This window comes from Xenopus tropicalis, chromosome 7 (assembly GCF_000004195.4).
Source record: "Xenopus tropicalis strain Nigerian chromosome 7, UCB_Xtro_10.0, whole genome shotgun sequence".
Lineage (NCBI taxonomy): Eukaryota > Metazoa > Chordata > Amphibia > Anura > Pipidae > Xenopus > Xenopus tropicalis.
In genome coordinates, this window is record NC_030683.2 from 104,992,990 (window position 1) to 105,007,648 (window position 14,659).

The 14,659-nt window shown below is 43.1% G+C and overlaps 1 protein-coding gene across 3 annotated transcripts in view; it reads left to right on the forward strand.

Moving 5' to 3' along the window:
* Positions 1–13,934, forward strand: part of sphk2 (sphingosine kinase 2) — a 22,556-nt gene extending 8,622 nt beyond the window's left edge. For all 3 annotated transcript variants that reach the window (XM_031906420.1, XM_004916240.4, XM_002938279.5), the window contains exons 2-6: positions 1,359–2,171; positions 6,260–6,409; positions 6,503–6,597; positions 8,624–8,739; positions 9,185–13,934. In XM_031906420.1, coding sequence (XP_031762280.1) covers positions 1,763–2,171; positions 6,260–6,409; positions 6,503–6,597; positions 8,624–8,739; positions 9,185–10,193 — 1,779 coding nt within the window. In that variant the 5' untranslated portion in view covers positions 1,359–1,762 and the 3' untranslated portion in view covers positions 10,194–13,934. The remainder of the gene's footprint in view (positions 1–1,358; positions 2,172–6,259; positions 6,410–6,502; positions 6,598–8,623; positions 8,740–9,184) is intronic.
* Positions 13,935–14,659: the final 725 nt, after the last annotated feature.

Consider the following 14,659-nt stretch of genomic DNA (forward strand, 5'->3'; position numbering starts at 1 on the left):
CCCTTTAGATCTCTGATCCTTGATCAGTGACTCATGAGCAACATGATGTGCACCACCCCCTTTGATGTTGCTCCCAGTGACCTCAAAGTAGGTGCCTATTTTTACATTTCAGGCTTGAAATCAAGTTTTGGAAGCACAGAGATACAGTTTTACTCCCAAGTAGAGCCCCCTGCAGGCCAGCAAGCCACATGGGTTTACCATATAGCCAATCACAGACCTTATTTGGCATCCCCAAATAACTTTTTTCATGCTTGTGTGGCTCCCCAACATTTTATACATCTAAAGGTGGCCATACACGTGAATATCCGCTCACTTGGCAAGGTCGCCAAGCGAGTGGATCTTCTCCCGATATCCCCACCTATGGGTGGGCGATATCGGGGAAAATGTAGGCTAATTCGATTGTTTGTTTGGCCCTGGGGCCAAACAATCAAATTATATTGGCAGCAATGGGGCAGTTGGTTCGGGGACTGCATCAACGAGCCAACGCAGTCCCCGATCCGACTAAATCTTTTAACCTGCCCGATTGATATCTGCCCAATTTCAGGCCAGATATCGGTCGGGCATGCCCCTCGTTCCTGCCCCTACACGGGCCGATAAGCTGCCGAATCGGTCCAAGGGACAGATATCAGCAGCTACATTCGGCCCATGTATGGCCACCTTAAGTGTGGCTCACGATTAAAAGAAATTTTGAGGATCCCTACCTTATACCAAGGCCAGATATGGCCCTCCAAAGGATTTTTGGTCCCCATTATTATAGGAGGCATAATCGGCCCACTACATGTTATAAGTTGGACAGCACTGCTGGGTTTATGGGCATTTTGACCGCCGTTGCCCTCGGTGGAAAAGCAGCAGCAATCAATGTGTCCCTGTCACCTCTGCCATGCTACTCAATGAGAATCGTGTGTGTGACGCACAGGGAGTGGCGTCAGATGAACCTCTGCTCAATAACGGTTGTGTGCCACTGCTCCAAGTGCTCTACATATGGCAGCTCTGATTTACTAACAGCAGCGGTAGGAAAGAGAAAGGATCTTTTTCCTCTTCAAGCACAAATCAAAGGCTGATTGAGATTGGGTTTTATTTTTCTACCCTCTGCATCAGTCAGATGCTAAGTAGCTATTTGAGAACAAGGGTGACCTTGGGCACGTGTTTTTGTTTCCAGCCCAGCTACTGTTACTATGTTACATTTTCTCCATATGCTTAGGTCATTTAGCCAGAACCTCTCGTTTCCCTTTGCATTGCTGCTCTGCTGTGGCAAATCCCCAGGCATCCATTACCTGCAAGCAAAAGGTCGTTTGTGATGGATAAAGCACTAATTGTTTTTCTAAATCTGCTTTGTTCTTTTTTCTTTTTCCCTTTAGTTCCAAGCTGTAAATCCATAAGGCTGCACGTCCCACAGAAGATCTAGCTTGGAACAAAGTGTCGAGCTGGGATATTAATATGTTCCAAAGGAGAAGATAGATTCATTTTCTTGGCTTGCTCTTAAAGACTGGAAACAGCCGGGCCTGTCATTATATACACAGAGGAGTTTTTGTATATAATTAGCTTTCTTTGGTATGTGCCAAAGGGGCAAGATGAGGTCCTAATCTGATTGAATTTTTATTAATTTGTAAGCATTGAATTTGCAGTGCACTTAAATAAGGCTCTGTTTTAGAGAGTGACATTGTGCACCTTTCCTATATGCATCACACAGGCACATGTGATGCACACTGGATTCACTGGATTTCAATAGCAATAATAGCTGGACATATACCTCCCATCCAAAATGGAATATCGACAGTCATCAGAGACCCTGCTCCATGGAGAATTCGGAGTCTACCCATCCAAAGGTATTCGCTATGCACTTAGCTTGACCCACACAGGTCTCCATATCCAGAGACTGGTCCCGAAGCCTGAAGATGACCATCGCCTCGTTCTGCCGCTCAGTGACATGGTGGGCTGTCACACTCTGCGCAGTCACAGTTCCGGGGATATGTTTGCCTATTTTTCCATTTATTCCTATCCGCTCAAGAAGAAAAAGGTCACCATGGGACCTAGCCGCACCCGACAGAGGTTGGTTCGCACATTCCGCGTAGATGAAGAATCGGAATATAACAGAAACCTTGCTATTGCTGAGAAGTGGGCAACCGCTATAAAGTGTTTGATTCAGGAAATTCCCATAGGCAGTGAAACAGGTGAGCAGGATGTTCAACAGGACATTGGCCTTAATGCCCAACCATCATGGCATGCGTAGGCCAATTTTGCCTTCATTGTTGTTGTTATTATTTTTTTTTTTAACAATAATAAAACATATTTATAAAGCCCCAACCAGGGCTGCCATCAGGAATCATGGGGCCCCATACTGCTAAGTTAGGGCAGAGGGCCCTGTTAATGAGGCCTCAATGAAAGAATTTGGCTCACGTGTGCATGACCAAGCCCCTGATTCATTCCAGTCACCCCATTATGATGAAACCACACTCCTTACCCATGCCAGCCCCTGCCCACTTCTCCGGAAACCCCATCCACAAATTGCACTTTTACGTCTCTTGGGGCCTTACACTGCAATACTTTTTGTACCCCTCTTTTAGCGGCCCTGGAGCCAGCATTTTTCACAGTGATGTACAATAGAAAATTGTATATATCAAACATACTAATGCTGACCAATATAAAAGGTATAGTGGGCCCTGCTCATTACAGCTCACATTCTAAAAGTAGAACGGGGTACAATCTTGCCCATCTGACCCCTGTGCATCACACTATGTTTGGCAGTAGTAGCCCTTCACCCCCTCCCTACCATGCTTCATATTGCTCAGTAATGGTGCCCTTATAGCCAAACCTGCAGTAGGAGCAGAACTTGGGGTAGTTAGGCAGAAGAGGTTCGTACCTACTGCCCCTGGGCCCAAGGCAACTGATATTTTGCCTACCTCTAGTTCTGCCCCTGAAAATAATATGTATCATGAAACTGTAAATTTAGAACACTTCTGTTAAATAAAGAAAGGGTTAATGACTCTGATATGCACTGTAAATCCTGGGAAGCAAAGCTAATGCTTAGCCTAGGGCTTTCTTATGCAGTCCTTTAGAATTGCCTTCTGCAAATTAAAACATCTTCCCGTGCAGATTCTTTGAGACATCGATGTCCTTTCCAGTATCACTTTCTGTGCTCCTGTGAGTAGAATAGGGCCAGTGTGAATGAATACTGAATCTGTTGCTTTGTAAGTCCTTCTGCCGTATCTGCTTGCCGCATTTTGTTACATGATCAAAAGCCTAAAAAGGGAATCTACAACCCTCTTATTCCACTTTTCATGTAAACTGAGTGCAGTATGTAGCATGAAAGAACACTGTTTCACACTTTTCCCTTTAGGCTAAGAAATGTTAATACTGTTCTGTGTCCATAGTAGGTGACATTTATGCCATTCATCTATCACTGCCTGCAAAGGGGGGGATTTTGAACTTTTAGCATGATGTAGACAGTGATATTCTGAGACAGTTTGCAGTTGGTCTTCATTTTTATGTTTCATGGTTTTTCAATTATTTTGCTTTTCGGTATGGAATTTCAGCAGCTATCTGGTTGCTACGGTCTTATTTTACCTAGCAACCAAACAGTGCTCTAAATAATGAACTGAAATATGAATAGGAGAGGGCCTAAATAGAAAGATAAGGAATAAAAAAATGAACACTGCTAAAGTTGTAAGCTCACAGAACAATAGAGTTTTGGCAGCTGATAGGATTGTTTTGCCTCCAATAAGGGCTCTGGCACACGGGGGAGATTAGTCGCCCGCGATTAACTCCCTGTTCGCGGGCGACTAATCTCCCCAAGTTACCTACCCCTGCCATCCCACCGGCGAACATGTAAGTCGCCGGCGGGATGGCAGACGCGGCGGGGCGATTTGCGGAAATTGCCGAAAAAGACTCGCAAGGCTTTTTCGGCGATTTGCGCGAAATCGCGCCGCCGCGTCTGCCATCCCGCCGGCGACTTACATGTTCGCCGGTGGGATGGCAGGGGTAGGCAACTCGGGGAGATTAGTCGCCCGCGAACAGGGAGTTAATCGCGGGCGACTAATCTCCCCCGTGTGCCAGAGCCCTTATTATTACAGAGAAAAAGTGAATTATTTCTTAAAAATGGTAGCTATGGGAGATGGCCTTTCCATAATTCTAAACTTCCGGATAAGGGGCTGTTCCCTGCTTTTCAGAACAGGAAGTGAAGGCTAAAAAGGAAGCTGTCACAGTGAAAGGCTTCCTCATTAAACACTTTGAATTCCTGCTGGAGTAAAAGCTGTCCTTTGGAAAGGCAGTGGGAGGACAGGCAAGAGGAGCTGTCACTAGTGAAGTACAGAACGCTCATGGTGATTGGCTGCTCAGCCAAGAGCATGGATTTGGCTGAATCTGAATTCTGCTGAACAATGCCGAATCTTGGCTGAATCCCAAACTGGATCCTGGATTTGGTGCATCCCTAATGTAGTTTACATTAAACTGATCAGTTAAATAGTTAATTCATGTATAAAGCACAGTAGGAGAAAAGCTAATGAGCAGCCCTGAGTGTCACGTGGCCTATAGTGCTGCACAGGGCTGCAGAAACTGTAATACATATGCTTTTACAACGTATTTCCTGTAAGAATTGTCACCGGGCACCAAATGTTTTGTTCATGGGTTCTGTTATTATTGGCAGTGGCACAGAGCTGGGTAATTAGCAGCATTTCTAGAGGGAAGGAAATTCCTTCTTATTTCAATCTGCAATAATAAATCTGGCCAAAGTGCATTGTTACTCATGTGGCAAAGGTCACTGCATATTCGGGAGTTGCCGGGAGAGTTGCAGCTAATAATCACTGGATAAAATATAGTTGGGTACATGATTTCCAGTAACATAACATCGGCTACCAGTGCAGATTATTCAAAGATTTTGCTTTCTTAGATTATTTTGCATCTTTCCTTTATGGGGATGGGGGACTAGCAAACTCTGGGGTATGCGTTATACTTGTCTGGAATTATTAATGGCATGTTGGATGGACAACTGGTATCAAGAGATTAGAATAGATATCTGGGAGATAGTTAGGCACCTGTGGATGGCACTACCTCCTTAGACCTCCTATTTTATGGCCCAAACACCTGCCTGTTTCTTAAAAGACAGTTTCTTCATTTCTATCCCATTATACACTCATATCATACAGCCTGTTTATATGGGAGTACGTTGACCCTGACGTTCTTCCCTGATTTTCTGTACATTTGGGTCCCTCTTAGTCCATTATTCCCGCTCCCATAGTCAGTGGTGCCCAGTATTGTTGGCAATAAATGCTCCATGGGATATAACCTTCCCAATTGATATCTGCCTGATTTTTGGCTTCAGTGCCAGCTGCTTTGAGGGGCCAATTTAATTCACAAGTACCTGCTTAAAAAAAAAAATAGGCAGATATCTATTGGGCAGGTCATATCCCATGGTGTGAGGACCACATCGGCATATTCATGCAGTCCTTGCTTCATGGGTCACAGTATAATTGCTTGATGCCCACAGTATAATTCAGTCATTGGTCCTCTGGCCAACAGGGGCTCAATTTAACCCCATGCACAGGTGGCTAAAAAGAGCAAAGATCCCTTCATTTAGGGACTATGCCAATGGTAGGTTTAGCTGAGCACATGGGACATTCTGTGCAAGTGGTTGTGCACAGGGCAAGTTGCTGCTTTAATGCACAAGAAACTTTTGTCCCAGAACTGACACCCGGAAACCTGGTAAAATCAAAACTAAATTAGCTTTTTTATTTACAGACCTTTCTTATTTGCCTTTCAGACATTTGTAAATGCCTTTATAGAAGGGAAGGACCGATTAATGCAAACAATTAGCATTATTCTGTTCACTGCCTGCACCCTACAAACTAGGATTGGGGGGGGGGCGCGCTGTCCTCTTTGGTGTATTGTTAGGAACTGATAGGTATTTGTGTGTTGTGTTTTTTTTGGGGGGGGGGGTGTCAGGTGTCTAGGGGCAATTAAATGATTTGTCTTACACCATTAAGGAAAATATTGGTGCATTAAATCCTATGGAAATGTTTATTATAGTTGTAAAAGTTTTTGCTGGAGCAAACTGAAAAAAACCCTCTATTTTTATTCCATTGGTGGATGAGGCCCTGTTCGTTCACAAACTTGCACAAGGGAAATTGTTCCCTTTGCACATTCCCCCTCCCCCCCATATTTAATTAGTACTTTTGATAAATTATTATTATTGTTGCCTATAAATAAAGGTCATATTCTGAGTGTATTAAAATATTAATATTTGTTTCTTAACCCATTGACACAGAATTTGTTCCTGAGCTTCTGCCCAGAACCCGGAGGTTAATGCTTTTGGTAAATCCATGTGGAGGAAGAGGGAATGCCCTCCAGCAGTGTCAGAGCCACATACTGCCCATGCTGACGGAGGCAGAAATCAGCTATAATCTCATACAGACAGGTAGGTGCCACCACCCATCGACTGAGAATTGGGAACAATAAAATGCACAGTGCCTAATGCAGCTCATTGTACATCTCTTCCCTGCGGTTTTAGAGAGGCAGAACCACGCGCGAGAGCTAGTGCAAGGAATCAGTTTGGAGCAATGGGACGGTATAATTGTCATCTCTGGAGACGGACTACTCTATGAGGTAACTTCCATTAGCACTAAATTGATGGCACTTCCATTAGTCCGAGCACTTCATTTGACATTGCAGGGGCATTTTATGAGCTAGAGAGGGATGTAATGTGCTCATTTCTCATCCTGGTTATTTTCCCTTTTTTAGCAGAATGTAAAAAATCTTTTGTCTGATCTTAAAATCTGATCAAAGACACAAGGTCTGTAGGGCAAGCCCGTGTTTTGTCCGTCTGTTCTCTTTGTGCATAAAGCAACTTTCCGATATACATTATAAAATGAATTATGTTTTGTGAGGTGAATGTATTTCTATTGCCAGCAGTTTATACTTTGCTATTCTGTGCACCACTGGTTCTGGCTACTTGTACCAATAAAACGAGGCTGCATGAGTTGACTTTCCTTCAGCCAAGACTCCTTTTCACACAGATGAAAATGAATTATACATTATATTAGAAAGTTGCTTAGATTTTCAGTTGCTTTTATTATGCAGTTATATTATGCTAATGACACACCAGACGTTTGTTCCACCAACGGAGAAATCACCACCTGGGCTGTGAAAATGAAGAAGTTTAGCTATATCTGGAAGATTGGGGCTCTCAACAGGAGATATAAAGCTACGAAAATCAGGGATGTTTAACCTGAATTCATCCAGATGTTATCCTTTTGTCATTAGAAGATAGGATGAATGAAGGCAACTTGAGATCTCAGCTGTATGTGGCCATCCAAGACATTTTAGGGCTCTGGCACATGGGGAAATTAGTCGCCCGCGACAAAACTCCCTGTTCGCGGGTGACTAATCTCCCCAGATTGCCATCCCACTGGCGAAAATGTAAATTGCCGGTGGGATGGCATACGCGGCGGCACGATTTCACTGAAATCATGCAAGTTTCCACTCGAGGCAACTTGTGCCGCCGTGTATGCCATCCCACCGGCAATTTACATTTTCGCCAGTGGGATGGCAATCTGGGGAGATTACATTTTCATTGGTGGGATGGCAATCCGGGGAGATTAGTCGCCTGAGACACGGGAGATTTGTCGCGGGCGAGTGTGCCAGAGCCCTTAAACCCTCTATTTTCTGTATGACTTCATAACAAATGAATATTTGAGTAATATCTTATAGGTACCCAAGAAATTTACACTTGCCCCTGTAGCCACTCAAATGTCATTTTTAATCCCATGATGGCTCCATCCCTCTGTTAAATTGCTGACTTGTGAATGTCACTGTTATAGTACAGTTCAAAAATATTAGCAAAAGTGAACAATGAACAATCTGTTCTGGCCTTTTAATTACTGGAAGCCGAGGCATGCAGAATATTCATAATTCTTTAAAATGAATGACTTCTCTGTGCCGAGGTCAAGAGTGTTCCCATGCTTCATGCAAATGAAAACATTTTATTGTATGAGTACATTTGCTCCTCTGAGATGTGGTAGAGATAAAGCTTAGCAATTCAGGATAGTTTGGATCATGTCAGGGGAAGGAAAAGCCTCTTGAGCATCATTACTGGTCTTTGAGAAGTCAGTCCCCCTCCTTTTAAGTGGAGTTTACTTTTATATAGAACCATAGGCATTGTTCCCCTCGACTATAACGGCAAGCAATTTGTTGGAAGCTTTTGCACTATAGCTAATAGGCAGATGCAGCCCAGGTGAAAATTCATCCAGTGTTGGTAAATGAGCCAGAATCTTGCATAAGAGCAGAGAGAGAACTTAAGTATGACAATTCACCTAGAAAATGTCTTCTGCCTTGTGGTTCTCATGCTTTTCTGAATTTGTTGTGCTGCTTGTCTAATCAAGAGTATATAAACTCACTCCTGTATACTACTGGGAAATATTCCACTGTGCTACCATAGGGGATAGCTCTCTATTTATCTCAGACATCTTCTGGCTAAAATGCTCATTCTCACTTCAGTCCATGGTTTATGTTGGACCAGATTTTGAAGGACCAATATGCAGACTGGTATAGCAGTTTCTTACTAACTTAGGACAGCATACAAAGTTGAATTTCCAAGGATTCTAAATCATGATCACTCTAAATCTTTATTTAGGTTATTAATGGTTTGATGGAACGCCCCGACTGGGAAGATGCAATAAAAATGCCTGTGGGAATTCTCCCCTGTGGCTCAGGAAATGCCTTGGCGGGAGCGATCAACTACAATGCAGGGTATGAGCATGTTTCTTATAAATGTTTCTTATAAATAAAAGTGATGTAGATGGATTTCTTCTTATGTTCTGTGGTTTTTGAGAGCTTTTGAGGTCATTGCCTTCATATTTCTCCTCTTCCAAAGTGATATCCTTTCTGATTGCCAAGGCCATGGTCCCCTGGAACCAAAATAAAAAAAAGCTGATTGTGAGACTGCATTTTTATTCATAGCATTAATAATATAGACATTGCATCTGTTATCTGCAATCCTGGTATTTAGAAAGCTCCAAAACACAGCAGTGCTATTGGGTCAGTTCTTCTTTTGTGACCAATTACTGCTTTCTCTTTAATAATAACCGTAACTTTTATAATCTATCTAGAATACATCCATATGAATGGTACAACATTTGTTTATATATTTACATTAAAACATTATATATTTACATTTTTTGCATATGTTTTATAGGTTTGATCAGGCAATGGGGTCTGAGCTGCTGCTAAACTGCATCTTGCTGCTGTGCCGTGGTACTGTTATTCCTATGGACCTGGTGTCTTTGACAACCTGCTCTGGAATCCGTTCTTTTTCATTCCTTAGTGTAGCCTGGGGTTTTATCTCCGATGTGGACATAGAGAGCGAGAAGTACCGTCACATGGGTTCAGCTCGCTTCACAGTAGGAACGATGGTAAGGGTAGCCTCCCTGCGGACTTATAGAGGCCGCCTTTCCTATCTGCCAGTTTTGGATGCCCATCGCCCAATTTGCAGGAGCATCACTTTGTCTCCTAATGGGAGTCTGGCTCCATTTCAGCGCTCTCAGTTGCACCGTACCATATCAGACATTGGACTGTGCGAGGAGAGGAATGTGATGTATAAGCGCAGTTCTACTGCTCTTGACACAAATGAGTTGCCCAGTTTTGAGTCACCTTCTCCAAGTTCACCTACAGCCTTGCACTCTTCCAGCTTCAACTTTGACTCTCTCTCGGATGACCCTTCATATCAGGATTCTGTGTATTCCAAAGACTTAAAGCCTCAGAGGCACCATCAGGTTAATGGACCCAAGGACGACCTCTTGCCTTCTTTGGGGCAACCTCTGCCTAAGAACTGGATAATTGTTGAAGATAATTTTGTCTTAGTGTTGGCCATTTATCAGAGCCATTTAGGGGCTGATTTGTTCACGGCTCCATTTTCCACTTTTGATGATGGTTTGATCCACCTTTTCTTTGTAAAAGCAGGTATATCCCGGGCAGCCCTTGTGCGCCTCTTCCTAGCCATGGAAAAAGGTACACACTTTGAGACGGAATGTCCATACCTCACCCACATTCCTGTTAGAGCCTTCCGCTTGGAGCCTCTCACAAGAAAGGGAATTATTACTGTAGATGGAGAGCGGGTGGAATATGGGCCTATCCAGGCTCAGATACACAAAGGACTAAGTAACCTTATCACTGGATCTTGCAAAGTCCGTTTGACTCCATTCTAATTGTTTTTTTAGTAGCCCCAGGCTATGTCGTGCAATATAATATTAGCTCTAGCTTTCCTGAAGCTAATAATAGTTCTCATTATTAAGCATACCACCTACAAGGGAAGTTTAGTAACAATGAAATTTAAGCATGTGCCTATCCATTTCTAGTGCCAGCCACAAACAGGAGCATGTACAATGTAGTTGTAGGTTTCCTATGTGTAGTTAGCTGCTTCTCTACCTTCTTGGACACAGAAAACCTAGAGGGAACTGAATTAGGCCAATGCAGTGGACCATATTGGCTCTTAATACTCTCAGTTAATGCTACAATATAAAGCTGGTAATTTACGCCTACCTATAATGTCCATCTGAGCTTCCTATTAATTTGCTAATGACGCAAAATGAAATTCCTTGAATGGGAGATAGTATGAACTTTATTTCTTAGCAAAAATATGTACATTGGTTTGTATGTACAGGCTATAGGCCATATTTATTTATGCAAGGGAGATTCTCCATCCAGTGGTGGTTTCAGTTCAGGTCTCTTGGAGCTTAAGCACATCATACCTTTCCTTTCTTTATGTACATGCAAAGCTATACCTAGGGTAGGCTGCATACAGAGTAACTGCAAGACTTCTACTCACACTTTCAAACTGCGTTATCAGTCTTGCCGACGACGCAAGAGGCCATGGCGCTTTACTGCGCCATTAACTCCAGCTCTGACGACATTTTGTTTTAATGTCCTGTGAAAACTTGGGAGACACTTTTTTTTTTTCTCTCATTCCATTACCTTTTGGATTTTATTTATGGGTTAAATGTGCCAAAACCCTGGCCTTGTAGTTGTAAGCCTGATGGCCATAGCATTGATCTCTGTAATGTGGAGTGTTTACATATCACAAATTACTGACCCCCATCTTAATCGACTTTAAACTACAGGGTTGAGCAGGCATCATGAGACTGGTGAATGGACCCCCACTAAAACCTCTAGGGAGTCAGCAGTCATCATGGAATGGCATCATGCTTGTGATGTGATTTTATGGTTTGGCCAACTGATAGGATCTCTAGACTTCATCCATCCAGCCTCCTGCCCCAATTACACTCTGTCTTTCAGCCTTCCAGACAGTTTACTTTTTCTATTATGAAATGCCTCATGTGCTGTCTTCTGAGCATGAAAGCTTTGCCCCATTAGATGCCCTTGCTGGGCAATATAATAGTGCCTTTTTCAGTGTAGAAGTATCTTGCACTGCAGACCAGTTGTGACTCTAATTGGGATGGCTTCATATTGTTTTCAGTCATCCCTTTTGTTATAAACACAAAGTGGCGGAAGGGCAATTGTATTAGGGAAAAGCAACAAAATCCCTTGACTCGCATGTCATTTCCTTCTTTAGAGAGCTGCCAGTAATGAGATGAGGGCAGGATGGCTTAGAGCAGATTTAAGGGTCTTTACATTGTTCAGATTCTTTTTCATATTAATATGTACTCACACATCTGTAACAGGAAGGCAATTGTATTCCTTTTATAAACTAGCACCTTGTACGGTTTTATATATGCATGCTAAGCGGTTGGCACATCCTTGCACCTCTGAATGTGTGAAGCTGCATGCAGGTTTTGTTTTTAGTAAAACAGGGAAAACGCAAGGTAATGAGATGGGTCTGTCTCAATAAAGACATGGATAGAAATTCTACACCTTATGCATTGGGCTTCTGTACCAGGCCAAGGCCACCACTATCCTTTCACTCTGTGCCCTCAAACATGTCCCCAGTGGCTCCCCGTTTTCTTCTCTTCTAATTTACTGCACATGCTCTGGGCTGCTGGGGAGCTTAGGGACCCACTCACACTATACTGTATATAGTTTACAGATGAATTCATATTTCAATGTTGATGCGTAATTTGCATTACATGGCAGCTTTTAAACCAAATCACTCCAATAGCATTAGCTTTTATGAAAGGTGTAACCTCACTTTCTGCCAATATTTTTATGATTTTCAGCGACCCCTTAAGCTCAGCTTTTTAACAGCAGCCCAGAGCACACTGGGCATGTGCAGTGTCACTGACACTCCGTAGATGGCCTATCAAGATAAGAAGGTGGGGAGCTGCTGTGGACAACTTTAAAATACAAGGAGATCAGCAACAGCACTCACTTAAAATGTCCGGCACTTTGCCTTTTATTAAACCACAGGCTGATTGTGCAGAGATGTCAAGTTTTTGGAGGGATGCACCCTCCCTTCCTCACTAAGGCAGAGGTTGTCCCCATGAAATGCTGAATTCACATATATGGCGATACCCAGGCATCTGAAGCACCACCTAAGTTGGCATGAAAAGGAATGCAGGTGAGAACCCTATATACAAGCGGTATGCATTAAAGGCACGGATCATTACTGTTATAAGGCTTTTAAACCCTTGAGCTGGTACAGTTAGTTCAGTATATAAATTACAACATCTATAACTATATTTTTTATTGTTCTATAATGATAAAATAGAGTTTAGTACAGGGAAATATCAACGCTAGCATCATCTTACTGTATCTGTCTACATGGTCTATGTGGAAACCAATAGGAGTCGCCCCTGTTATTGTTAATTCTGTTTATGGTCTGTCTGGCTTTCTACACGCCCATTATGGAACACCCTTTAATGTATGGGCTGCTACCCATTCTGCCCTCTTGACTAGAACAAGAGCCCTATGGTAGTTTATGGCCATTGAGACAGTGGCAGAATAGGCAAAAATATAATTGCTAGCTGAGCCAGTAATCTTCATTTAAACTATGGAAAGGGGAAGTAGATAGACATTAAGCTTTTAAAGGAAAACAAAATCCCTAATGTGTAGTATATTGCATAAAACAGTCAATATGTAAAACCATTTTCATAAAAAAAATTCAAAAAAGTATGTGCTATTGGGTAATCCTAAATAGAAAATTGCCATTTTAAGAATTAAGGGCCGCCCCCTGGGATCATACGATTCACTGTGCAAACCAATAAACTAAGGGCACACATACATGCTAGGCCCCAACAGCCAATGAATGGACAAAGTTCTGCCTTTTTCTCCCACACTACTTCCTGTTACAGTTAGAGCTGCATTATTTCCTGTCGGCTCAAGTCAAAAAATATAAAAGAGAATTATTTATTGATAATCTTTAACAGGCTGCATAGTATATATCATATTATCTGTTGCATAAGTATTCATCCTGGGGGGTATAGTTTTCCTTTAATGTTTTCATTGGACAAAGCTAAATAGAGATTAAAGAAGGAAGGTTTGGTGGGTAAGGCAAATAATAAAAATGGTCATTCTGCAGCATTTACTGTCTGGAATAGTGGGATCCAATTTAACTGTGCCCATTGCAGTTCAAGCCTGGGTAAATATTTCATTAATATTGCTTCATTCCATTCATATTTTTGTTTTTACAGTTCTCAAAATGTTTTTAGTGTTGAATTAATCTGAAAATGAAACAAATCTCAGAAATATGCAAAACTTTTCGCGTTCCAGTTGCTGCAGAATTAAAACTCCTCCTAAACCTCCTGCTGATCTGGAGTAGGGGATTCTGGGAGTTGTAGTTCTTTAACACATTGGTTGACCTAGTGTGGAATGTTTGTATTGTTTCCCAAAGGAAATGTCTTTGTGCTTTCCCTCCTTGTTATTAGCAGCCAGGAGACATTGCTTGTAGATGCCTCTGCGCAGAACAATGTGAATATGAACTAATGTGAATGTGCAGCTTTTATCATTGTCTAATATAAAGCTCTCTCTGCCTGACCGTAGCCTTCTGTTTTTTCTGCTCTCAAACACCTATCTTGCATACAACACAGATGGACATCTTACACTCAGTCAGAAACACTGTTCTCCACACAAATCATTTATGTACCCATGCTCCGTGTCTCAGACTAATGGCTAACCTGTGCCAACTCTAACCTGCCCAGTGCTAACCTGGCTGCAACCCAACCCGCTCCTTCCCTAATGTTTTAAAACCGAAATCTGACCTGCCCCCCTTAGTTGAGGTTACATTAATGTTGGGGCACCAGCCTACAAGGTGCAACCCACCATTGGGGGTATATTGCTCAGGGCCGCCATCAGAAATCACGGGGCCCCTCCCAACAAAATTTTCTGGGCCCCCCTCCCACCAGTACAAAGGACTCACAGACATGAGACATTAGTAGCCAGCAGGGCCCCCCTAGTACATTGGTAGCCAGCAGTGCCCCCCCCCTAGTACATTGGTAGCCAGCAGGCCCCCCCCTAGTACATTGGTAGCCAGCAGGCCCCCCCCCCTAGTACATTGGTAGCGAGCAGTGCCCCCCTAGTACATTGGTAGCCAGCAGGCCCCCCCCTAGTACATTGGTAGCGAGCAGTGCCCCAACCCTAGTACATTGGTAGCCAGCAGTGCCCCCCCCTAGTACATTGGTAGCCAGCAGGCCCCCCCCCTAGTACATTGGTAGCGAGCAGTGCCCCAACCCTAGTACATTGGTAGCCAGCAGGCCCCCCCCCTAGTACATTGGTAGCGAGC